Raw genomic sequence first — 25,702 nt, forward strand, 5'->3', positions numbered from 1 at the left:
GTTCACTTATCTCTCCAGCTGTTCAGTCTCTTACCACCGTCCACGGCCCAACTTTGGCCCGAGTTTCGACGCCTGCATCAGGGTCCTTGGTGCCCGTCAACTGTCGTCTGTAAGAGAGTAAACTTATTACACTACACAATTCTCAAACTTTGGCCTCTCCCTTTATTCCGAGTCTTTTCTCACATTCAATGCTGGTTTTTCTCTCATTAGTTTAAACTGCCAACATGGCGGTGGCTTATAAAGCCTGGCGTCAGACGCTCACATCCAAGCCACTCCCATTGATTGCAAATCTATCCAATCATGTGACGGAAATACCAGGGGGACCTCCTCGGACAGAAAGACGTCATCGGGAGGTAAATTACCCCTCTTAGGGTACTGAATCTGTGCCAAGATCCTGTCAAAAAAGTTTATGTTAATCAGAAAAACTGATTCCATTCAATCTTGGTATTAAGTCCGTACGGTTGTATAGTTTGCAGATGATAAATCCATCTTTGATTCTGTTATAGCAAGAGAAGTTTTCTATCTCCACCTTCGATATTCCATCTAAGTTATTGTAATACTACACATCTCAGGGATTTAAAGATGTGGTTTTCTCTAATACAGTGTGCAGCTAACGGTGCTGTAGTTTTTTTAATATTGATGTTGCTTTTATGTTCTGTGAGTCTTATTGCTAATTTTCTGGACGTCTGTCCTACGTATAATTTGTTACAGGGGCATATAATCCCGTATACCAACCATTCGGACACACATGAGGTATTGTGGTAAACTATGTAGCTTCTTCCTGACTGTGGGTCAATGAATTCTTCTATATTCAGCATAATCTCACACATTCTGCAATTGCCGCAACGGTTGTGTCCTTCTTTAGGGGCATCATCTTTTATGGGCTTTCTTAGGGCTGCAGGTGCCAGAATCTCTTTTAAATTATGTCCCCTGCTAAACAAGTGATCAACAAAGGAGTATCCTATCATTATCTGAGGCTTTTCCTCCCTTAAAAGAACATTACACTACCGCTATGATAATTGTATGGATATCTTTTTGGATGATGAGATAATAATGTGATATTCCATTAGCTCTGCGCAGGGCATTTTTCTCTTTATATGTAATCTTTTTCCAGTTGCTAAAGTACCTTAATCATTTATGGCCCCTATTCACATTCTCTTCCTAGCTCTGTCCCTTCCTAATCTTTTCCCTCACCCCCTACCTCTCTCCGCTACAGGAACTCACTTCCCATCCATTGACTTCATCACCTCACCTTCTCTCCTACCCTCTTCCTCCCTCTTGGCTTTTAATCTCCGTCTCTTTCTTCCCTCCATTTTGCCTTCCCCATTCCACCTAAATACCTCTCGCCTTCGACGCCTTCGTGGCCACACCTCTCCTACTCTCCTCCGCTCTCTGTTACTCCTTCTCTTACTCTCAGCTGGTGACATCAATCCCAATCTTGGCCCTCCTCACCAACTATTATCCAAACTCTACAGATCTCACCGTGACCTCTCTAACCTCATCTCTATTCCTCTACTCCCCTCCTCTTCTCTGCCCTTCTCTTGCGCCCTATGGAATGCCCACTCTATCTGTAACAAACTCCCCTATATCCATGACCTCTTTATCTCGCGTCACCTCCATCTGCTCGCCATAACAGAAACCTGGCTCTGCCCTGATGACTCTGCTTCAGTTGCAGCCCTGTGCCATGGCGGCTATCTATTTTCACATACTCCTCGCCCTGCTGGCCGTGGGGGCGGTGTTGGACTACTTCTCTCTCCCTCCTCCAGATTTCAACCCCTTCTTCCACCTCAATCTCACTGTTTTTCCTCCTTTGAAGTCCACTCTATCCGCCTTTTCTCTCCTCTGCCTCTTCGAATAGCGGTCATTTATCGTCCCCCTGATAAGTCCCTTTCATCCTTTCTCAGTGACTTTGACGCCTGGCTTGCCTTCTTCCATGATCCTTCCTCCCCCTCTCTCATCCTTGGTGACTTTAATATTCCTGCTAATGATCCTTCCAACTCTTATATTTCCAAGTTACTCGCTTTAACGTCGTCCTTTAATCTCCAACTATGCTCCACCTCCCCCACTCATCAAAATGGTCACTGTCTTGATCTCATCTTCTCCTCCAACTGTTCACCTTCTAGTTTCCTTGCCTCTGATCATCCCTCCTCTGATCACCATCTTATAACTCCTCCCTCCCAGTCCCGTCCTATCCTATCTAATTTATCTAGGAATCTTCACGATATTGACCCTTCATCTCTATCCTCCCATGTTTCAAACCTCCTCTCTACTATGGCACCATCCACGTCTGTCAACGAGGCTGTTTCTTCTTACAACACTACTCTATCCTCTGCCTTAGACACTCTTGCACCTTTGATGACCCGCCCTGTAAGGCGTACAAAACCCCAACCTTGGCTGACTTCTAATATCCGCTACCTACGTTCCTGTACCCGCTCCGCCGAACGCCTCTGGCGGAAATCTCGGGCCCTTGCTGATTTCTTACACTTTAAGTTCATGCTGACCTCCTTCCAATCTGCTCTTTCACGTGCCAAACAGGATTATTATATCCAACTGACCAACTCTCTTGGCTCTAATCCTCGACTTCTCTTCACCACATTGAACTCTCTCCTCAAGGTACCCCCTCCCCCAACTCCCCCTTCATTATCTCCTCAGGCCCTTGCTGAATTCTTTCACAACAAGGTTCAAAAGATAAACCTTGCTTTCTCTACCTCACCAGCTCTCCCTCCACTAGTCCGTTCCCCTCTCTCTCCTTCCCCTCATTCCCTTTCCTCCTTTCCTGAAGTTACTATTGAGGAAACTACACTTCTCCTTTCTTCCTCAAAATGTACCACCTGTTCCTCTGATCCCATTCCCACCCACCTTCTTAATGCCATCTCTCCTACTCTTATTCCTTTTATCTGTCACATTCTCAACCTCTCACTTTCCACTGCGACTGTCCCTGCTGCCTTTAAACATGCTGTGGTCACACCTCTCCTTAAGAAGCCTTCACTTGACCCTACTTGTCCCTCTAATTACCGACCCATCTCCCTCCTTCCTTTTCTCTCCAAATTACTTGAGCGTGCTGTTCACCGCCGCTGCCTTGATTTTCTCTCCTCACATGCTATTCTTGACCCATTACAATCTGGTTTTCGCCCTCTCCACTCAACCGAAACTGCGCTTACTAAAGTCTCCAATGACCTATTACTGGCTAAATCCAGAGGTCAATATTCCATCCTCATTCTTCTTGATCTTTCCGCTGCTTTTGACACTGTTGATCACAGCATACTTCTCGATACCCTGTCCTCACTTGGATTCCAGGGCTCTGTCCTTTCCTGGTTCTCTTCCTACCTCTCCCTCCGCACCTTTAGTCCTCTTCTACTTCTATCCCTCTGCCTGTCGGCGTACCTCAGGGTTCTGTTCTTGGTCCCCTCCTCTTTTCTATCTACACTTCTTCCCTTGGTTCATTAATCTCATCCCATGGCTTTTCCTACCATCTCTATGCTGATGACTCCCAAATCTACCTTTCTACCCCTGATATCTCACCTTGCATCCAAACCAAAGTTTCAGCGTGCTTGTCTCACATTGCTGCCTGGATGTCTCAACGTCACCTGAAATTAAATATGACCAAAACCGAGCTTCTCATTTCCCCCCCCAAACCCACCTCCCCGCTCCCCCCGTTTTCTATTTCTGTTGATGGCTCTCTCATTCTCCCTGTCTCCTCAGCTCGAAACCTTGGGGTCATCTTTGACTCTTCTCTCTCCTTCTCTGCTCATATCCAGCAGACCGCCAAGACCTGTCGTTTCTTTCTTTACAACATCCGTAAAATCCGCCCCTTTCTTTCCGAGCACTCTACCAAAACCCTCATCCACACCCTTGTCACCTCTCGTTTAGACTACTGCAATCTGCTTCTTGCTGGCCTCCCACTTAGTCACCTCTCCCCTCTCCAGTCGGTTCAAAACTCTGCTGCCCGTCTCATCTTCCGCCAGGGTCGCTTTACTCATACTACCCCTCTCCTCAAGACCCTTCACTGGCTCCCTATCCGTTTTCGCATCCTGTTCAAACTTCTTCTACTAACCTATAAATGTATTCACTCTGCTGCTCCCCAGTATCTCTCCACACTCGTCCTTCCCTACACCCCTTCCCATGCACTCCGCTCCATGGATAAATCCTTCTTATCTGTTCCCTTCTCCACTACTGCCAACTCCAGACTTCGCGCCTTCTGTCTCGCTGCACCCTACGCCTGGAATAAACTTCCTGAGCCCCTACGTCTTGCCCCATCCTTGGCCAACTTTAAATCTAGACTGAAAGCCCACCTCTTTAACATTGCGTTTGACTCGTAACCACTTGTAACCACTCGCCTCCACCTACCCTCCTCTCTTCCTTCCCGTTCACATTAATTGATTTGATTACTTTATTTATTTTTTGTCTACTAGATTGTAAGCTCTTTGAGCAGGGACTGTCTTTCTTCTATGTTTGTGCAGCGCTGCGTATGTCTTGTAGCGCTATAGAAATGCTAAATAGTAGTAGTAGTAGTAGTGTTTACAATTTCAAATGTGTCATCACCTCGTTTTTGGTTACTGGCACAAATGTATCCAAACAATCAGACTCTCCAACATTCTCACTCACATTCAAATCAACTGGAAAAGCATTCACCAAAGTCGACACTTTCAGTTCAAAATAATCAGCAAGCACATCCGGAGTCAACGTTAAAACTACATTCTAAGAGTCGTGCTTCTCTTGTCAATGACTGAGCCACAGAAAACAATTCTTTAAGTTGATTCAGGGATTCACCTATCTACTTTTGATAATGATTCCCCTTCTCCCTAGCTATCAATAGCTTATATTCTTGTAACTTTATCAAATAGCTTTCTTTGATCTCAATGGCCCTACTCTTCCCTCCATGCCCGCTAAACTTGGTGTAATTCACGTCTCAGTTGCTGCAAGCCGAAGGAAAACCAGGGTATTAGTTTTCATTTTTACATTGAGCACTGGTGCCATCATAAAGTAGTATTCCAATGTTCTACCAACTCAAACACATCACCAAAGGTAGGCACCCACACGTCTATCAAATCACCTCCCTCACACATGTAGTAGTACTGGATTACATATTCCTCACAGTACTTCCCACTGTCATTGAATACAACAATAAACAATGAACAGTCCACGGCAATGGTAAAACAATAACATCAGTAACAAAGGAAGAAGCTTGAGGCGCAAAAATAAGATCAAGCATATGCCCTGCTATATAAGTAGCATCAATCACAATCTGGGTTAGCCCCAACACAGATAAAACATCAAACAACAAATGAGAAGGAGCAATTCCAGAGACCAATGGCAAATTAAAGTCCCTTAGAATCACCAATTTAAATAAACCCACTGGTAATGCCACCAAAGTGTTCTATCTCATTGCAGCAGAAGTGGAGGACAATACAGCAAACATATATTCATATGTACACTCTTCAACACTAACAAGTCAATCATATCAAAACTCTCCACACATTCATTCACAATATAGCATCAACACCCCTCCTCTCCTCCTAATATCCCGACAAGCCCAGGCCCATGTAGACCCTCTTGGGCAACAGGATTTTACAACAGCAATATCAAAAAGTCTCTAACTACGATTCTCTAACAGCAAGTATATCAACTGTATTTTGGGTCATGGTATCACAAATTAACATGGTCTTATTATGCACAGATCTTGAATTAATCAATCCTATTCGTAAAAGTGGAGGAAGACCGCCCAGTCCATGTAACTTCAACAGGAACAATTATCAAAGGGTGCTGGCCCCTCACAAACTGAAGAGGCAGACAAGACAGCAGATCACCCTACTTCCCATTACCAGAAACAGATTTTACACATGATTACAACACCTCTGGCAACAATAAGTCTGTTGAAAATAGACTCATGGCTCAAAATTCACCCAAAGGAGTGCCCTAAGGAGCTCCTTAACTGTGCTCCTTTGTCAGCACGACAAAGATGGCACGATCCCTACGGTGCGCCACGCCTCCAGCGTAGTCTTCCTGTTCTTTAATCTGTGCTCCCAGTAATATCACCGAGGGCGGAGCCAGCAATGGAACAGCAGGAAAACTGGTAGAAGACTCCACATAATGGCAGAAAGTAACAAAATCTGGCTCTAGATGTCAGCATGGTACAGCAGCACCAACAAGTGGGTTATTATATTTAGAATTTACTCTACTTGCTTCTAAGAAGAAAAATATGACCATAGATATTATGCAACTCTAATACCCATATCTAGTCAGAGATTCAATATTAAATTAAGTTTATCTATTGTTAAATAAAATTATACCTAATAGCCTGAAGGCAATGAACTGATGTGCCGTCTTTCAGTAAACATCCTTCCGTAGCTTCAAAATTATAATCAACTTCACTAATTTAGCCATCAGCAGTGAAGCTGCAGGCTACATTGAACATACTGTAGTGGTTGGTAGCCCTTATGATTTATTTACCATGTTTTTTATACAGAAAGGTAGTTAAGAGAAAAGGGCTCGATACTTATTTTGGACTACATGAATAATTTCAGTCGTATAAATATAAGTATAATTTAAATTTATAAAGGAACATTTTAATTGACAGTCATGTACATTTATTATAGCTGTTCTAGTGTATAATCTCATAGCAGAATAATGTTTTTATACAATTGTGTAAATTTATAAATGTTTTTACATCATAATGAGAGACACTCCATTTGGGAAATTTATAGAGTAATGGTGCTAATTTAATAAAGATTATTTCCACAGAGTAAGAATCCCCACACCAAATAACCCCAGTGAATGATATAGAGCAAAGAGGATATAAGATAGATGTGGAGGGGAATTTTCAATATGTCTTAATCCAATTTTGGACATTTTGTGAAAATATCCAAAAATCCAGTGGCAAACATGGCCATTTTCAAACCATAAAAATGTCAACTTTTTGTTTAAAAAATGACCATTTGCTAGACATTGTAGTGCTCAGTGTGTAGTCTACCTTTCAGGACCAATTTTGCAAAAAATATCCAAGGAAAAAATGCACAAAAACAAGCTATTGAAATGAATGGGGGGGGGGGGGGCAGCATTCTTAGTAGACTGGCAGACAGATATCCCACCAGAGCAGTGAGAAACCCTAGGGGGCGCTGAAGTGGATTTCACAAAAAAGTTCCCAAGTACACATCTCACAATTATCCCCTAATAATGTATAGTGAGTTCTCCAAAACCCACCAAAAACTGTGGGTTTTGTAGGGCTCACACTTTCCAACACAAGTGTACCAGTTATGTTATGACCCTGGGTCCCCTCCTCTACAGTTTAATGAATCAACCACTAGGCTATAAGACTGGCCATAACATCTAAAGTTGTCAGAGGCTGGTATGTACTTTCTTTTACAGCTTTGGGGGGGGGGGGGTTCAGTGACCACTGGGGGAGTAAGGGGGTTTATGTCTTAATCAATCTAATGCTCGTTTGGGGCATCTTTTGGTCACTTAGTCGTGACTGAAACAGATCTAACCAAAAACATCTTAATTTTGGCCCTAGATGTTTCTATTTTGTTCCATTATTGTAGAAAAACGTCTACCTTTTAGTACTGCCCATGTCCCACACAAAACACCCCCCAACAAGCCCCTTTGAAATTTGGGCAAATTGTGGCGCAAAACATCTAAAACTGGGGTGTCAAACATTGCAAACTGAACATTTTGGAGAGAAAAACGTCCTTCCACCTTATGATGTTTTTCTCTTTTGAAAATGAGCCGCATATTCTTTCATAACAGGCCAGAAACCTGCAGTTTAGTTTAGGAAATTATGCCAAATTAAAAATAACCCATAAAATAGGCTAGTCTATGAGCTGACTGTTTATTAAGCAGTCACTGTTGATGGAGTCACTTATTTGCCATTCTATGGTATCTGGGTCATCACCCTAAAGTTTAATTGCAGCCTTGGTCATTTTAAATGGTATAAAAGCCTATTAGAACAAAACATATATATCCTATATAATAAAACACACCTCCAACATTCTGAAGCCAAGAAAGTGAAGCCTTCAAGCCTTGAAGCGTTCCTGCAACGTTCCGGAACTACGTGTCGTCAATTGAGGCGAGGAAGCCTTACAGAGCGCACGAATGCTTCAAGGCTTCACTTTCTCACACACACTCGCTCTCTGTGTCTCACATACACTCTCTCTCACACACTCTCTCTCTCACACACTCTCTCTCTCACACACAGACTCACACACACACTGTCTCTCACTGACACAAACACACACACACACTCTGTCTGTCTGTCTCTCACTCATTCTCTCTCTCACTCACACACTCTCTCTGTCTCTCACTCATTCTCTCTCTCACTCACACACTCTCTCTGTCTCTCACTCATTCTCTCTCTCACTCACACACACACACACACACTCTCTCTCTCACTCATTCTCTCTCTCACTCACACACACACACACACACTCTCTCTCTCTCTCTCTCTCAAACATACACACTCCGAGGAAAACCTTGCTAGCGCCTGTTTCATTTGTGTCAGAAACGAGACTGTTTTACTAGTATATATCTCCTTCAGGGGAGTGGAGGTGTCAGGTATGTATAAAAATCTTAACTGAAAGTGTTCCTGATCTCAGTCCTTTCGCAGGAGTGCAACATTAATTATTAAATGCCAAAACACTTTTAAAATAATGCAACATTGGTAATGACATTCAGGAACATAAGACACTGCAAATTATCACAGGATAATACTGCACTTGATCCAACATTGGGGCCCTTTTTACTAGAGTGAGCCCAAGTTTTCCTGAGAACTTCCTTGCAGGATGTCCCGGCGAAGGAGCGGGGAAAACCGTATTATCAAAACAAGATGGGCGGCCATCTTTCATTTTGATAATACGGTCGGGGATGCCCAAATCGCAAAATTTAGGTCGACCTTAGAGATGGTCATCCTTAGAGATGGTCGTCCCCAATTTTCGGTGATAATGGAAACCCGAGAACACCCATCTCAGAAACAACCAAATCCAAGCCATTTGGTCGTGGAAGGAGCCAGCATTCGTAATGCACTGGTCCCCCTCACATGCCAAAACACCAACCAGGCACCCTAGGGAGCACTGCAATGGACTTCACAAATTGCTCCCGGTGCATAGCTCCCTTACCTTGTGTGCTGAGCCCCCCAACCCCCCCCCCCAAAAAAAAAAACCCACTCCCCACAACTCTACACCACTACCATAGCCCTAAGGGATGAAAGGGGGCACCTACATGTGGGTAGAGTGGGTTTCTGGTGGGTTTCGAAGGGCTCACATTTACCACCACAAGTGTAGCAGGTAGGGGGGATGGGCCTGGGTCCGCCTGCCTGAAATGCACTGCACCCACTAAAACTGCTCCAGGGACCTGAATACTGCTGTCAGGGAGCTGGGTATGACATCTGAGGCTGGCAAAAAATATTTAAAAAGGTTTTTTTTAAGGTTAGGAGGGGGTTGGTGACCACTGGGAGAGTAAGGGGAGGTCATCCCCGATTCCCTCCGGTGGTCATCAGGTCAGTTCGGGCACCTTTTTGAGGCTTGGTCGTAACAAAAAAATGGACCAAGTCGCCCAAGTGCTCGTCAGGGACACCCTTCTTTTTTCCATTATTGGTCGAGGACGCACATGTGTTAGGCACGCCCCAGTCCCGCCTGCGCTATGCTTATGACATGCCCCCGTGAACTTTGGTCGTCCCCGCGACGGAAAGCAGTTGAAAATGCCCAAAATCGGCATTCGATTATGCCGATTTGGGCGACCCTGGGAGAAGGACGCCCATCTCCCGATTTGTGTCGAAAGATGGGCGCCCTTCTCTTTCGAAAATTTGCCTGATAGTGTTCTACATCATCACAGAAAATGTTCTTCATAATCCAGGCTAAACAGCGTGAAGAAACAAATGTGCTTTCAACTGTTTTCTGAAAAGCAATAAAATCTCAAAGTCTCAATAAGAAGCGCTAAGTGCAGCCAGGTTTCCACAAACTAGTGCGGTTTTCAGTGCAATAATTGCTGAGGACATGTTATTTGTTACATTTGTATCCCACATTTTCCCACCTATTTGTCCTCCGTTACTTTCCAAATAAATTACAACATTCTATTTGCTTTCTTAGCCACTGCCACACACTGAGCAAATGGTTTCAACATATTATCAATAACGACACCTAGATCCTTTTCTTGAGCAGTGACTCCTAATGTGGAACCTTGAACCATGTAGCTATAGTTTGGGTTCTTCTTTCCTACATGCATCACTTTGCACTTGTTCAAATTAAATGTCATCTGCCATTTGGATGTTCAATATCCCAGTGTCCTTATTTTATCATAATCTCCTTTTTGAAAGTTAAGTGCTAACATATTGGACTTCCTGTGAGTACTTACTCCAGAGATTATATCAAATCCAATCATGTTATGATCACTTATCAAGTAGCCCCAGCACCATTACCTCCTGTACCAGATCATTCATTCCACTGAAGACTAAGTCTAGAATTGTTCCCCCTCTTGTTGGTTCCTGAGGAATTTTACCTCCCTAGCATGCACTGATATTGCATTGCCCAGTCAATACCGGGGTAATTGAAATCACCCATTATTGTTGTGCACCCCAGTTTGTTAGCCTCCCTAATTTCTGATAACATTTCTGCATCTGTCTGTTCATACTGGCCAGGTGGACCTTTTTAATACAATTTTCAAATTATACAATACAATATTGTACTTTCTTATCTCCAAGAATATCATCAAAAAGAGAAAAAAATAGTAATGAATACAATAAGCAAAAATCATCACATATACATCCTCAGAAAAGTTAGACAACTATCAAATTAGAGGGAGGATAAGAAAATGAGAGGAAAAAAAAAGACTACGAAGTAAATCAGAACCAATACAAAGGTCAACAGTGTAATCCCCCACTATTTACTAAACTCCTTCATGCATAACCCTAGAATCTAGAAAAACTCTCAGTTGTTGTGGGGGGGGAAAAAAAAAAAAAAACAACTATATATATATATATATATATATATAGGTGTTATCTCTCTATATAAAAGGCAAAACCAACGTTCTATGAAGCCTCCAGCCGGAAGTGTGAAGGGGGCGAGATATCCGGTTTCCCTATGAGTGTCTGCCCCGCCCTCTCTGTAACACAGTCAGTGAAGGAAAACAGCAGAGCACGAAATCAAATCGCTGGCTCTGTAACAGTGAAGGACTCAGAGGGGGGAGGGGAGAGAGGCCAGAGGGCAGGGACACACACACTCCCACATGCACACAGAAGAAAACATTGCTAGCCCCCGTTTCATTTGCATCAGAAACGGGGCTTTTTTACTAACATATATATATATATATATATATAACACCTAGATATTGTACACATTGTGAGTGCGTTTATAGAACACTGCCTCTAACCCTCAAGAATAGTCCCTCAGAGAGCTTAACCAGCTTATTTTCGAAAGAGATCGCCGGCGATCTTCCGACACAAATCGGGAGATGGCCGGCCATCTCCTAAAACCGGCCAAATCGGTATAATCGAAAGCCAATTTTTTGACACACTCGCCTGCAAACCGTCGCGGAGGCAGCTAAACTTCAAGGGGGCGTGTCGGCAGGGTAGTGAAGGCGGGATGTGGGCGTGCTTACGAGATGGCCGGCTTCAGCTGATAATGGAAAAAAGAAAACCGGCGATGACGAGCATTTGGCCGGTTTTACTTGGTCTATTTATTTTCACGACCAAGTCTCAAAAAGATGCCCAAACTGACCATATGACCACCGGAAGGAATCGGGGATGACCTCCCCATACTCCTCCAGTGGTCACCAACCCCCACCCACCCAAAAAAAAAAAACTTTAAAACATTTCCATCCTAGGAGGGGAAGCCAGTCGGCCAGCTCATAAAAAAAAAAAAGGATCTTACTGATCAGTTATGTTATGACTTACTTGTTCTGGAGTGCTGTATGTTGTGATACTGTTTTGAGAAATGTTCAAGAAAGACTTCATACAAATTAAAAAAGTCCCTGCTGTTCATTTTTCCTTGATGGCCGTCCCTGACGTGCACTTCCCTTAATAGCCGTCTTTCTCTCTGAAAGTGCACTTCTCTTAATGGCCGGCTTTCTCCCCAAACAGGTTATCAATAGAAATCAAACAAAATAAAACATGGAAAAGAAAATAAGATGATACCTTTTTTATTGGACATAACTTAATACATTTTTCTTGATTAGCTTTCGAAGGTTGCCCTTCTTCATCAGATCGGAAATAAGCAAATGTGCTAGCTGACAGTGTATATAAGTGAAAACATTCAAGCATTACTATGACAGTCTGACAGGGTGGGAGGATGGGGGTGGGTAGGAGGTATGCGTGGGGACATCAAAGCATATCATTGATATTCTAACAGGATGGGTGTGGATAGGTGAGGGGTGGGGTGATCAACAGAGACATACAGCTTTATGGTTTATAATGGGCTAGGAACCCCAGATCCTTGTTAAGTCCTTTCTGTTGGGCGTTAAAATATTCAATCATTCTGACTTCAAAGGTCTTACGTACTTGTATGGTTTTAAAGTTACCTTTCAGTATTCTCACTGTGAAATCACTGGTACAGTGTCCTGGTTCTGTGAAGTGCTGTCCCACCGGGGTGGGGGCCCTACTGGCTGTATTGTTCATGTGATGTCTATGTAAATTGAATCTTGTCTTAAGCATCTGGCCTGTTTCTCCAATAAAGCATCCTTCATTGCATTTTTTACACTGAATGATATATACCACATTGGAAGATGAGCAAGTGAAAGATCCCTTTATGTTGAATAACTTTCCTTTGTGGATAACTGTGGGGTCCTGTGAAATATTTTGGCATAGTTTGCAACTGGATAAATTACAGGGACGTGTGCCCTTCGGTTCCTTTTCAGTCTGTGATGGAAGTTTACTTCTGATTAGCTTGTGTTTTAAGTTGGGTGGCTGTCGGAAGGCCTATATACAAACATCTATATACAAGAAACCCGCAGACAGATGCAGCTACCTCCACAACTCCAGCTTCCATCCTTCACAAACAACTGCTTCCTCACTACATATGCCAGACTGACCTTATCCAATAGTAGTTCACTTTCTACCAGTTCAGGACCCTCAAGAAGCACAGCTTCCCCACCCCCCCTCCTTTTCTGAGCTGCCATATGCTCCCTTGAGCTTCTTCTAGTGTAGAGGTGCTGTTCAACTAATGAGAAGCTACCTAGTGCATCACAATATTTAGGTCCTAGGTCTCATTTCATAGAGTCTTTCGATCATATTCCTAGTCTCTTTTTGAATCAATTCCACCTCTCTTATATCATTTTATTTGTACACTAGAATCTAAGTGAAGTTGCACTTATTCTACCATTAAGCCTCCAGTCTATGTTTGGAAACCCTAATTTAATGCTGTCACTCGCCAGAAAACCAGACCGTAACTTGACTTTGAGACTATCATGACAGCAATATTTTGTTAACAAAATTAAAACAAGTTTTTTTTTACAATATTGTTTAATCCATGCAGAAGAGAGAAAATAAATTTCACTTATTGTCTCTTTAAATACGAGAGGGAATTCAATATGTTTTCTATGGCTCAAACTAATTTTTTTTTTTTTTTTTGGGGGGGGGGGGCGGGGACAAAAGAAAAACCTAAAGAGAGGAATTTAAAAAAATCACTAGAGAAATTTAATTTTTCTTTGATTCTTGTGTTGGTAGGTTCCACTAATATTTCACAGTTATACCTTTCTCTTTCTTTCTATGGACTCATTGTTCAGAAATAGAAAAAAACAACTATAGGTTGTTTTCCTCTCTGCAAGATATCTTTAATATCGAAGTTTGAATTTTTTAAAATTTTGTTAAAATTTAGCAAGAGCCCTTTTTCTATGGTTCTACAATTTTCCTACTGCATCAATATAAAAATATTATGGAAATCTTACTTGGCTCTACTTGCAATATTGCTAATGTGATTCCAATTACAAGCGTGACTCCCCCCACCCCCAAAAATGAGCTCTGGCATAAGGCTGGAGGAGAGAGGATTTTCTGGGAGTCACTAAGCACACAGAGCTGACATTGACAGCCTGGTGAGAGAATCAGGACAAAGCCCAGCCCCCAGGGCCACGAGGTAATAAAAGGCATTGCATGGAGAAAATTCTGGTCTTTGTTCGCCCACCCCAGCCAAGACCCAAAGCACCGAGGGGGCAGTCCTGGGTACTAAGCCAGGAGAAGTTTGCAGTGTGTGGTGACTGAAGCACCTGCCACAATTGTTCCCAACTTGGGAACGACATGGAGGTCTTGGGGAAAAAGGCAACCCAGGTAGAAGTGGGAGCAAGAGTGCCTCACTTCTGGGTACATGTGAATGATCCCTGTTCTGGGGTGGGACAGAGAGTAACTGAAAAGACTATGTGGAGATGATAGTGGACTGAGAGTTTAATCAAGAGGAAAACTATCAAGTACTGTTTCTGATTTAGCAAATACAGATTTTCGAGATAGAACTGAACTGTGATCTTTGAATGCCCTAATAACATTGCAGATTATATTTAGTGCTGTGCTGACCATCTGAGAATCTTGAATCATACAGACCAAGTTGACAAGTTTATGAACTGTTTTTCAAGTTACTTTTAGTAAAGCATGTTGAAGATTAACACTGAGACTGCTGACTAATCCTTTGAGTGTGCCCAGAAAAAAAAAAAAAAAAAAGAGTACCCTCAGCCTACCGGATTTATTCTGGCCCAGCCTGCGCCCAGCCGGAGTGATTCAGCCAGTGGAAGCAGTATGTATGTACAGAAGTATCGTTTCTGTGACCCTGGTCCTGGGTGAAATGCTAGACCCTGGGGGGGGGGGGGGAGCTCAGCCGGAGGTGAGCCTGGGATTACACAAGATTTCATGAAATGTTTACTTCAGTCAATTAACTTGCTGAACAAAATCCCACATTACTTTTAAATTGAAGTATCTTATAGCCTAAGGGCTAAGGCAATTTTTACTGCAGCCGGAAAATGGCTTATTTTCTATTTTTTCAATTCATGATCATGCATTGATGTTGTCATTAATGTGAAGTCAGTAAAAAAATTATTGCAGCACTTACCGACAACTATTTCGTAGACAGTAAGGGCTCACACAGTAACCATGTAGTAAACAGTTAGCATGCAGTAATGTGGCAGCACTAACTGATTAGAAACGCCCACTCTGAACCCCCCCCCCACACACACACCACACCTTTCCAATAAAAATTCAAAAATATTTTTTAGCGAGCAGCAATTGGGAACTCACCACATGACGCCTGAGCGCATCCTGCGGTAAGCCCTTTTAAGCTGCAGTAAGTGCACACCAGCGGTTATCGCAGCTTAGTAAAAGGACCCCTTAGAAAAGGGGGCTGAAATAATAGGCAGCCTTCTTTTTTGCTTCCTCCAATTGGTACATCCGCAATATACCAGTAATCAAATGTGTAAATGATTTCCTAAGATTTATTTCAATCTACATCGTACAAAAAAAAAAAAAACCACACCTCTTGCCTGACCTCAGATACCAAGAAACAGATTTGCCCACTATCAGTGAAGAATTAAAAAGTGTCACTACAGATGCACACAAAGAGGAAAGCAGCACCAAGAGTCACCCGATTTCTGTTCGTTCATCAAGTCCCTCTAATAAGCAACCATTAAACTTACACTTGCAAATATAGCTCTCTACTTTAACATGCACTGTTGTTTACGCTATTATAGGAATGCTATCATAAACAAATTTAGTTACGACATATTGCTCTCAAGACTTTTGGGATAACAAAGACTAGTATGCAAAGGAAGGAAGTTTAGACTATGAAGCAGATAAAAATGTGTAATGTTTCTACCAGCTCTCAATGTTCTCATCTCATTGCTCTTTGTCCAGGATGGCCATTAACTTTTGTTCAACCTCATAATTCTTCTTATCTCCTTTTACTGTCATGCTGTTGGGCCCAGTTCTTACCAGAGGAGCTACATTATTGCTTGCAGTACCTGACACTCCATCTCAAAATTCAACACTGACCTATGCAGAAATACCATGTGTCACATATTTAAACGGGGCAAGAGACATTAAAATGTCTCAGGGACCCTTTCCATAAAGTACAGCAAGTTTTTGCACTTACTACACTTTAATACTGAATACTGATGGGCCAGCATACTTAAAGAATAAGTTAGCCCTTTACACACCTTTGAGACCTCTAAGGTCTTCTCAAGAAGCATCACTATCAGTAACTTCATCAAAAGAAATAGTATAATACGATACCCACCAATGAACCCTGCTCAGAAGTAGCTCTGGAATTTACTTTCAGAGGGGCTACATCTACTTCAAGAAGCAGGTGAAAGCCTGGTTCCCCAAGCCTTTAATACATAGGGTGACTGACTATACACCACTCTGCACCTGGACTAACTTGCTACACACACTGTAACTTAGACCAGTTCCTTATATCTTGTTTAACTGTGCAAAGAATTTGCCTTTAGTTTAGCCACCCAGCTATTTATCCCAATTGACTCTGTACCACCCATTTTGTCCCCATCTATATATCTGCACTTGGCCCCTTGACTACTTGGTAAGCTGCACTGTAGAAAATCATTAGAATCATATCTATGTTATTCAAATGTTCTAATGCATGCTTATTAGGTATATCATAGTAACATAGTAGATGACGGCAGAAAAAGACCTGCACGGTCCATCCAGTCTGCCCAAGAAATGTGCCACTTTTTTGTGTATACCTTACCTTGATTTGTACCTGTCTTTTTCATGGCACAGACCGTACAAGTCTGCCCAGCACTATCCCCGCCCCCCACCATTGGCTCTGGCACAAACCGTATAAGTCTACCCAACACTATCCCCGCCTCCCACTACCGGCTCTGTTATCCAATCTTGGCTAAGCTCCTGAGGATCCATTTCTTCTGAACAGGATTCCTTTATGTTTATCCCACGCATGTTTGAATTCCGTTACCGTTTTCATCTCCACCACCTCCCGCAGGAGGGCGTTCCAAGCATCCACCACTCTCTCCATGAAAAAATACTTCCTGACATTTTTCTTGAGTCTGCCCCCCTTCAATCTCATTTCATGTCCTCTCGTTCTACCGCCTTCGTATCTCTGGAAAAGGTTCATTTGCGGATTAATACCTTTCAAATATTTGAACGTCTGTATCATATCACCCCTGTTTCTCCTTTCCTCCAGGGTATACATGTTCAGGTCAGCAAGTCTCTCCTCGTACGTCTTGTAACGCAAATCCCATACCATTCTCGTAGCTTTTCTTTGCACCGCTTCGATTCTTTTTACATCCTTAGCAAGATACGGCCTCCAAAACTGAACACAACACTCCAGATGGGGCCTCACCAATGACTTACACAGGGGCATCAACACTCCCTTTCTTCTGCTGGTCTCACTTCTCTCTATACAGCCCAACAACCTTCTAGATACAGCCACCGCCTTGTCACACTGTTTCGTCGCCTTCAAATCCTCAGATACTATCACCCCAAGATCTCTCTCCCCGTCTGTACCTATCAGACTCTCGCCGCCTAACACATACGTCTCCCGTAGATTTCTATTCCCTAAGTGCATCACTTTGCATTTCTTCGCATTAAATCTACTATGCATGCACCGGCGTTCTGGCCGTCTGAGGGAGAGGAGTGTAAGCTGTTCCTGCCTGAAGAATGGTGTTCCCCTGAAGACGCTACGGCGAAACTTGCTCGCATGTAGGGCACCAACAAGATGATAACTGGAAACTGGTTTAGTGAACTCCATTCTTTTGATTTATATCACTGCACAATTTAAAGTGACTGGGAATATTTCTAGAGAGTTGTAACAACCTGTCAAACATTAAGATAAGTGGCTTTATGAACCTGGAAATATGTGAATAACATATAAAAGAAGGTATTATCATTACACTAGAAGTAAGACATCACACAGGATAGGCAGGAGGTGGAGTGCAATGATGTACTAAAAGGAAAACATAATGTACGACTGCCAGTCAGTCTAGAAATGTTTTTCCAGTCACTGAGCACTATTTGAATGCAAGAAAAGACAGACATAAAAAGAGTAGTGGTTGGCGAGGTAGTGCTATTTAGAAATATCTTAACACAGTAGAAAGTATCTTAACACAGTAGAAAGGGTTATTAGTTTATATTTGGTAAAAAATAAAAACCCTGAAGGGATAATCATACCCCAGAAGTGAAGACTATTGAATTTTAATTGCCAAACCTTAGACCATTCTTCTAGCTTCTTCAGGTCCTTTTTCATGTTTTCCACTCCCTCCGGGGTGTCCACTCTGTTACAGATCTAAGTATCATCCGCAAATAGGCAAACTTTACCTTCTAACCCTTCGGCAAGGTCACTCACAAATATATTGAACAGAATCAGCCCCAGCACTGATCCTTGAGGCACTCCACTACTCACCTTTCCCTCCTCCAAGCGAACTCCATTTACCACCACCCTCTGGCTTCTGTCCGTCAACCAGTTCCTAATCCAGTTCACCACTTCGGGTCCTATCTTCATATCTGTTATTTGAATTTCAGTGCTGTTAAATGTATATATTTCTGATACTATTTAATGGTAGTCCTATTAAGTTTCAATTTGCTGTTTTCAAGATTACCTCATTTATTGTATTTATGTTTATATTTGGTTATTTTACTATTGTTATACTGTTATCAAAATTGTAAGTTTTTATGCTAAACTATACCTGTTGGTCACCGCCTTCGGTGAATCTATTCATAAAGATGGTTAATAAATACAAATAAATAATGTGTGGTAAGTGCAAAGGAATTACACTACCTATTTGGGCATGCTCAACATGTCCTCTGCATCTACTGTACTGAAAAGTTCTTTACCGCACATTAAGACTATTTGCAAATACCATGTATGTACTTATCTCCTCCTCTTGAGGCAGAAAGTACACCTGTGCTACCTGCATAAGCAACAGTGTGCAGTAAACACTGTATGCTAACTCCACTCTTCAGAAACAAGAAGAGGGTGGGAAATGCACCAGGCTGACCAGGAACAAATGAGGAGACTTTAACTGCTGGTATTTTACAGTTTTACAAATGTTTTATAAAAGGTCAGTCCGTTAAATTTATTTTTTGCAATTGGTTGTTTCTTATTCATTATTTGATTCATTCCATGTTATTATTTTCTGTGCTTACTTATGATATACAATTTTATTACCATTTAGATGTCACTTAGGAATATGTTTATATATATATATATATATATATATATATATATATATATATATATATATATATATATATATATAATGTATTATTTTTAATTTGTTCTGTATATTACATTTTATGTCTATTATTATTGTTATTTATTCAGACTCCTGAAGCAGGCCCACTGACGAAACACAGCACTTTGTTGAGTCTTCACCAATAAACGTTTTACCAGCAGTTAAAGTCTCCTCGTTTGTTCCTGGTCAGCCTGGTCCATTTCCCACTCTCTTCTTGTTTCTATTGCTTTTTTTGTGGGATCTCAGTGTTCCTCCATCTCTGCAGCCCTTCACACAACTCCACTCTTCAGCCTTAACTCACCCAGTTCCTGCCCTCAACACAGCCTGCTGTTAATGTGGGAAATTAGTGTGTGCTGTCACACCACTACAGTAAGTTACTGCGCTCATGCGTTCAACAGGGCACACTAATTTGCACATTAACTCCTGGACTCTACATATGGCACCCATATGTGGATACAGCTCCAATACATGTGCAAACGAATTAGAGTCATTATCAATTACTGATGTTAATTGGCACTAATTTGGACTTACACACAGATCTATGTCCTATTCTATAACAATGTGCACCCAAAGTATCTTGCATGCAATCCAAAAGGGAGTGTAGCCTTGGGAGGGGCACAGGCAGCTCAGAGACATTCCAAAAATTTGGGCACACTAGACTATCAAGTTTACGCACTCAACTTGCACACCAGAATATAAGTCCTTAGACACAGGAATACACACTAAACACTATACTATAAAAGGGCAACAGCCCAGAGCACCTTTTATAAAATAGTTTTTGATGCAGATTTTTAACGGCACCTAATTTTGAGCACCATTTACTGAATCTGGCCCTAAATGCTTAAAGCGCTTTTGTAAAAGAGTCCCACAAAGAGATGAGATCAAGTCCAAGGAAAGGAAAAACATCCAAAATTCCAATAAGGAGAAAAGAAACTGGGGCATGGAAGCAAAACTCTGTAAAATGCGTTCACCTTGGACTTGAGCGGATCATAATGTTGCCTAGATCTGCGACATCGGTGTTTAGTACATCCACAAAATATTCCGTTTTCGCTACAGCAGCTCCTGGGGAATAAGTCAGTTTTTTCTACTGGGTATATAATTTCTTCACTTTTTGCTCAAGTATATAATAGCTCTAAAGGTTAAAATAATATGATTAATTTCACTAATCTAGTGCATAGCTAAAAAGAAAATCCTACAGATCCATTATTGGAATTTCCTTACATGGTAGAAACTTTGCCCTTCTGTCTCATTAATGATGAGATGATTTTATTGCAAACACATTGGTGTATTCCTGCAAAAAGCGATCAACTAAATAAACAACACACTTCACATGCACATATATTTCCACATGCGAGCCCACCATATCATAATCCCCCAACACAGTGTGTAAATACCTCTCTGCAATTAGTGCAAAAGAATCTAAGAAAAATAACAATTATTCGGGAAGACCTGCTATCACAGAGACACTTAGAAATTAAGGGCCCTGTTTACTAAAGTGCGCTAGCGTTTTTAGCACACACTAAACACTAGAGACATCCATATATTCCTATGGGCGTCTCTAGCAGTGCGTGCTAAAAACGCTAGTGCACCTATAGTGTGGCTTAGTAAACAAGGCCCTAAATGTTTGGGCTGGCCCAGTGGCTCTGCAGAAGTACTACGCAGTGCTATCTGACAGACCTGGATTTGATTCCCAGGCCCAGCCTATGCTCCCCAGGCTGGCTGAGGAAGCCATGGACAAGGCGTTCACAGCCTCTTGGAAGAAAGAGGTGCCAGCTTGATCTTAACACTTCCTGAATGAAACTAAAGTGCACATGTACCAGACACCATGGGGAGCTGCAGCTGTGGCTCCTGGAGAAGGACCATAAGAGCAATAACTGGGTTTGGAAAGGTTATCAAAATACGGAAAGTTCTCTGGGTTGCTGCACAAATGAAGGCCTATAGCACCACTGCCCAATATCGAGGTCAATTCAGACTGAGCTAGAAGTCCAAAGAGCAGAACAAAACTGTTAGACCAAAAGAAAAAAAATGTATCTAGTAGGGCTGTACATCATTTAAAAGTTTTACTCACTTACTGTAATCACAATTAAAATGTTTAAGCAAACAAGATTAATCACATAAACCACCCCTACATTTTGTCCTATACAGGACAAAATATAAAGACAGTGGATGTGAAGTCTCAAAACTGGTATATTTCAATAACCAAACTGAAAATAAAATCATTTTTCTTACTTTTGTTGTCTGATTTTATTTTTCTAATCAGTCTTGCTCCTAGTCTTTGATTCTAATTCTCTCTGCCTGCTCTGAGCTCTGTTTTTGGACCTCATGGCTATTTTCTTTTTCTTCTCTTCTCCTCTCTCTCTTAGCATCCCTTGCATTCTCGCTTCCCATCTCTTCTATCTGTCCATCTTTGTGCAGTATTTTCTCCCTCTCTTTCTATCCATCCATGTGCATTTCCCCTCTTCCCTTCTCCTCTCCTCCATTCATGTTCAGCGTCCCACTTCTTTCTTTCTTCCATTCCCTATTTCTAGCATCTCTCCCTCTCTCCCCTACCACCCACTCCTACAGTGCGGAAACTCTCATTCTCTCCCTCCATCCCTCTGTGGGTCTAGTATCTCTCCCCCAGTGTTCCCCCCTGCACGTGTCCAGTATCTCTCCCTACCTTCTTCTACTTCCCCAGTCCTCCAAATTTGCTATTTTTGCCAGTAGCGGCAGCAATTAAGCTAGGCTACCTCCAGCCCGCTTAAGGGTCTTCTCTCTGCTACTTTTTGCCCCTGTAGCAACAGAAAGATGAATCAGAGAAGGACCCTATGGCCAGACAGCAGCAATCTGATTTAATCTCTACTGGCAAAGACAGCAAGCTTGGAGGACGGGGGAATGACAGGGAAGTAGGGACCGATGCTGGACCCATTTGAGAGGGTAGGGGGAGGTTGTACAACTGTTAACAATGTGATTGATGCATTAATATTTAGAAAACATTTTTATAAAACTTTCTCTGCATGTAAAAGTGGTTTTACACATGGAAAAGTGCTTTAAGAAAATTAAACAACTGCAAAGACACATAAGAAGTATGCCCATGGAAAGTATGCACCTACTTTTATGCAATCTGTGCACAGGCATTCTCCGAGGGCAGAATCGTAATATACACACATATATGCGCAGAAACCAGGTTTAAACTTGAAGCTGGTTCTGCCAGTTTATTTCATAAAAGTGCCTATGTTACCTTTATCAATAGATGCCTTTTTGGACTCTTCAACAGGTACAGTTATAAAATCAGGCCCTTAAACCAGAACAGTCACACTATCAAACTAAAACAAAGTGTAGCATAATGAGTAATTACAGTTTACTAGGAGCAGCCTAGTAATTAGAGCAGTGGACTGAGAACCAGGAAAGCAGAGTTCTAATCACACTTCTCTCAGACAAGTCACTTCACCCTCCAATGCCTCAGGTATAGCTTAGATGATCAGTGATTCCCAAACCTGGTCAAAGAGACACCCAAGTAGTTACGTTTTCAGGATGTCCAAAATTAATATTCATGAAAGCAATCTACATGCAGTGGAGGTAGTGCATGCAAATCTCTCTCATGAATATTCATTGTGGGTCTCCTGAAAACCTGACTGCCTGGGGTGCCTTCAGGACCAGGTTTAGGAACCACTGGCTTAGATTTTAAGTCCTCTGGGGCAAAAATCACCTACAGTAGTTGTGTCATAACTCATCTTCAATTGATATTTGGAAAGTAACTGAATCCAAAATCAAAATTCATGTACTCAATGAAACATGATCTTTCTGAGGCATCAGCATACATAGTGATGATTTTATGCACTATTTTCAAAATTATAATACAATTTAAAATCATCTGACACAATGCATTACTAGAATAATACGGTAGTTTGTTAGGATTTATCGCCTTTTTGAAGGAATTCAGTCAAGGTGGTGTACACAGTAAGATTGAAATGGACGGGAAACTCACAGTAATGTCTAGTAAAAAATAAATAAATAAAAAGAGAGAACTATAACTTTTACTTTTTTAAGTATCATATCAGCTAAAAAAATTTCAGCCAATTTTACTGTTCCTTAAGGTCTGCTAAATTTTCACTGACAGCTACCTTGGTTCTCTTTCCTCGTCCACTTTAGTGATCTCTTCAAAATCTTCAGAAAAAGATGAGATGGCTGAAGAGATTGGAACAACTTTTCACTTCTAGGATGTCAGTTCAAAGCTGGTTCGGGCTGATAGTAATGGCTCTTTGAAGGCCTGCATGAAATTAGCTAGTGATCTTGGCTTAGTTCCCAGTAGTCATTTTGTGGTGCCTATCTGATATTTGCTACCTAATTAATTTTAAATGTTGTTATGCCTTAGCTTTTATTTGACCTTACTGATTTTTTTATTTTTTTTTCATCATATAATTTGACCATTATATAGTTTAAACTGTATACTTAAGTGTTGATTATTGCTTTAGGCTTTTGCCATGTTGTACCCCACACACTGGATCTTACAAAACATATGAAGGCAGTTTTAAAACAAAAGGCAAAGATGATGATTGTAGTGGTGGTGAAATTCCCAGTTCATTTTTTTTTAAGTTTCTAAACAGAAGAACTAAGACCATCCTGTAAGTGATATTCCATGCAGAACAAACACTGCTAGAAGGAAAGTATAGACTATTATTGCTGCAATGGACATAAAGACTTCAGTTTTCACTATTTTCATCCAGTGAGTGCTATATTAAACCTCTTAAAAATATATTATTTTGCCGTGAGATTCTGATATCGGCATCATTCAATTTCTGTACATCACAACATCTCACCGATGTTTGATTTTTTTTTTCTTTTTGTCTACACAGTCTACCACCAATATGGGAGATTATGCTATGCTGAGTCCAATGTTAATAATTGCACCAAAGGCTTTCATACTAAGCAGGGTATCACATACATGGTGAAAGGAAAGGAGCATCGGATTGCGTGCGACTGAGTCACCTCAAACCGAGCAATTACTCCTGTTAAACATCTGTTTACTAAAGCAAAACTCGCTCAAACAGGAAACAACAGTTTAAATCCTTAAAATAATGCTCTACTCCAGATGTTCGGTCATCAGAATGTGTACACTATTGACATGTCATACCTTACATGCCACCGCACTCTACAGGGGCATTTTTAAAACCACATTGTGAAAAATGCAACCGCTTAACCGGCCAAAACTTACTGTTTCCTTAGCAATGATTTTCTAACCTTACTCGTCGAGACTCCGGCACCCTCACCACACACAACAAAAAGCAAGCCCGATTTCAGGACATTCGCAATGAATTGCTCCAAAGGCTGGTTAATGAGCACCTTCAAAAGACAGAGCTCAAGGACCAAAGCTGTCAACCAACCACTGTCTCCAACACCACAGCCGCTGGATCCCTCCCCTCCCCCCCCTACACACACCTGCTGCACCTACTCCACCCCCCCCCCCCCCAAAAAAAAAAAAAAACACCCAGTACAGCTGGTCATAATACCGCAACAGCCCGAGCCCTGATGCTGCGCGCTCTGCGGGCGGAGCTTGGCCTGGCGGGCCAGCAGCAAGTTACCGGGGCAACCGGCCCCCTCCCTCCCCCGTTATCAAGTGCCGCAACATTTCACTCAGACTTCAGAAGGCCGGCCCGCACTGCCCTCCCCTCCTTCAGCGCTAGAAAACAAAACAAGCAACAACTCAGCGTAAAATCCAGCACACAACCCTCCCCCCTCAAAATAACGCAAACTTTCATTCAGAATCGGTTCTCTCACACACCCTCCTCCTCACCCCGCACTCCCCCAGAACTCCGCGGCCCCCTTTAAGTCCTCCACCCCCCCTAAAAAAAAAATATATATATATATCATATTCCAATGCCACATCAATTTCCCACCACCACCACCACTCTGCTGCGACTGCAGCCTCTCCTCCTCGTTTACAATTTACTAATAAAATAAGCCGCTCGCTCCTTCCCTCCCTCCCCGATGGTGTGCGGTAAAGGCGGAGGGAGGGGGGGGGGCCGGGAGAGCTGCTGTACTCACATTTTCCGTGTCGCGCTCGTTCACGGTTGGCAATGGCGTTCTGGTCGACATCTTGTGCGCGTGAGTGAGGAAGGAGGTGGGGAGAAGAGTTAGAGGGGGCTTTAGACCGCCGGGCGGTGCAACAAGCTCGTAGGCAGGAGGGGTGAAGGGCAAAAACGGAGGGAGAGGGAAGAGATCAATTTAACAGTCCGTCTTATCGCTTCTTCTACTGCATGCTCTTCTTAGTTACGGAGGGGGGAGGGAAAAACCCCGTCCCTCTCCCCCCTCCTCGCCAAGATGCTCTCCTCAAATCGGTCGCATCTCTGCCGCTTCAGGTAGATCTCCCTCCCCCTAGCTCAGGGCTTAGTGTAGTTTCTTGTCGGTCGGTGATTGCAGATCGCCTCCTCTGCCAGGTGAGCTGTAGACTGCAGTTGCTGCACCGATCCTAACCGTGCCTGCACTCGCACATCGGGCAGCTGCCGGCTTCTGCAAGGACGGCCGGGAACTTGACAGCGGTACTCTCCTTCCTTCCTTCCTT

At 42.4% G+C, this 25,702-nt stretch overlaps 1 protein-coding gene across 6 annotated transcripts in view; it reads right to left on the reverse strand.

The window, feature by feature from the left end:
- The window catches only part of MARK1 (microtubule affinity regulating kinase 1), a 251,751-nt gene extending 226,049 nt beyond the window's left edge, over positions 1 to 25,702 (reverse strand). For 5 of the 6 annotated variants that reach the window (XM_030196008.1, XM_030196005.1, XM_030196007.1 and 2 more), the window contains exon 1: positions 25,186 to 25,702. In XM_030196008.1, coding sequence (XP_030051868.1) covers positions 25,186 to 25,236 — 51 coding nt within the window. In that variant the 5' untranslated portion in view covers positions 25,237 to 25,702. Of the gene's footprint in view, positions 1 to 24,355; positions 24,392 to 25,185 lie in introns of those variants that run through there. The other variant, XM_030196009.1, reaches the window with a different exon arrangement.

Source organism: Microcaecilia unicolor, chromosome 3 (assembly GCF_901765095.1).
Source record: "Microcaecilia unicolor chromosome 3, aMicUni1.1, whole genome shotgun sequence".
Taxonomy (NCBI): domain Eukaryota; kingdom Metazoa; phylum Chordata; class Amphibia; order Gymnophiona; family Siphonopidae; genus Microcaecilia; species Microcaecilia unicolor.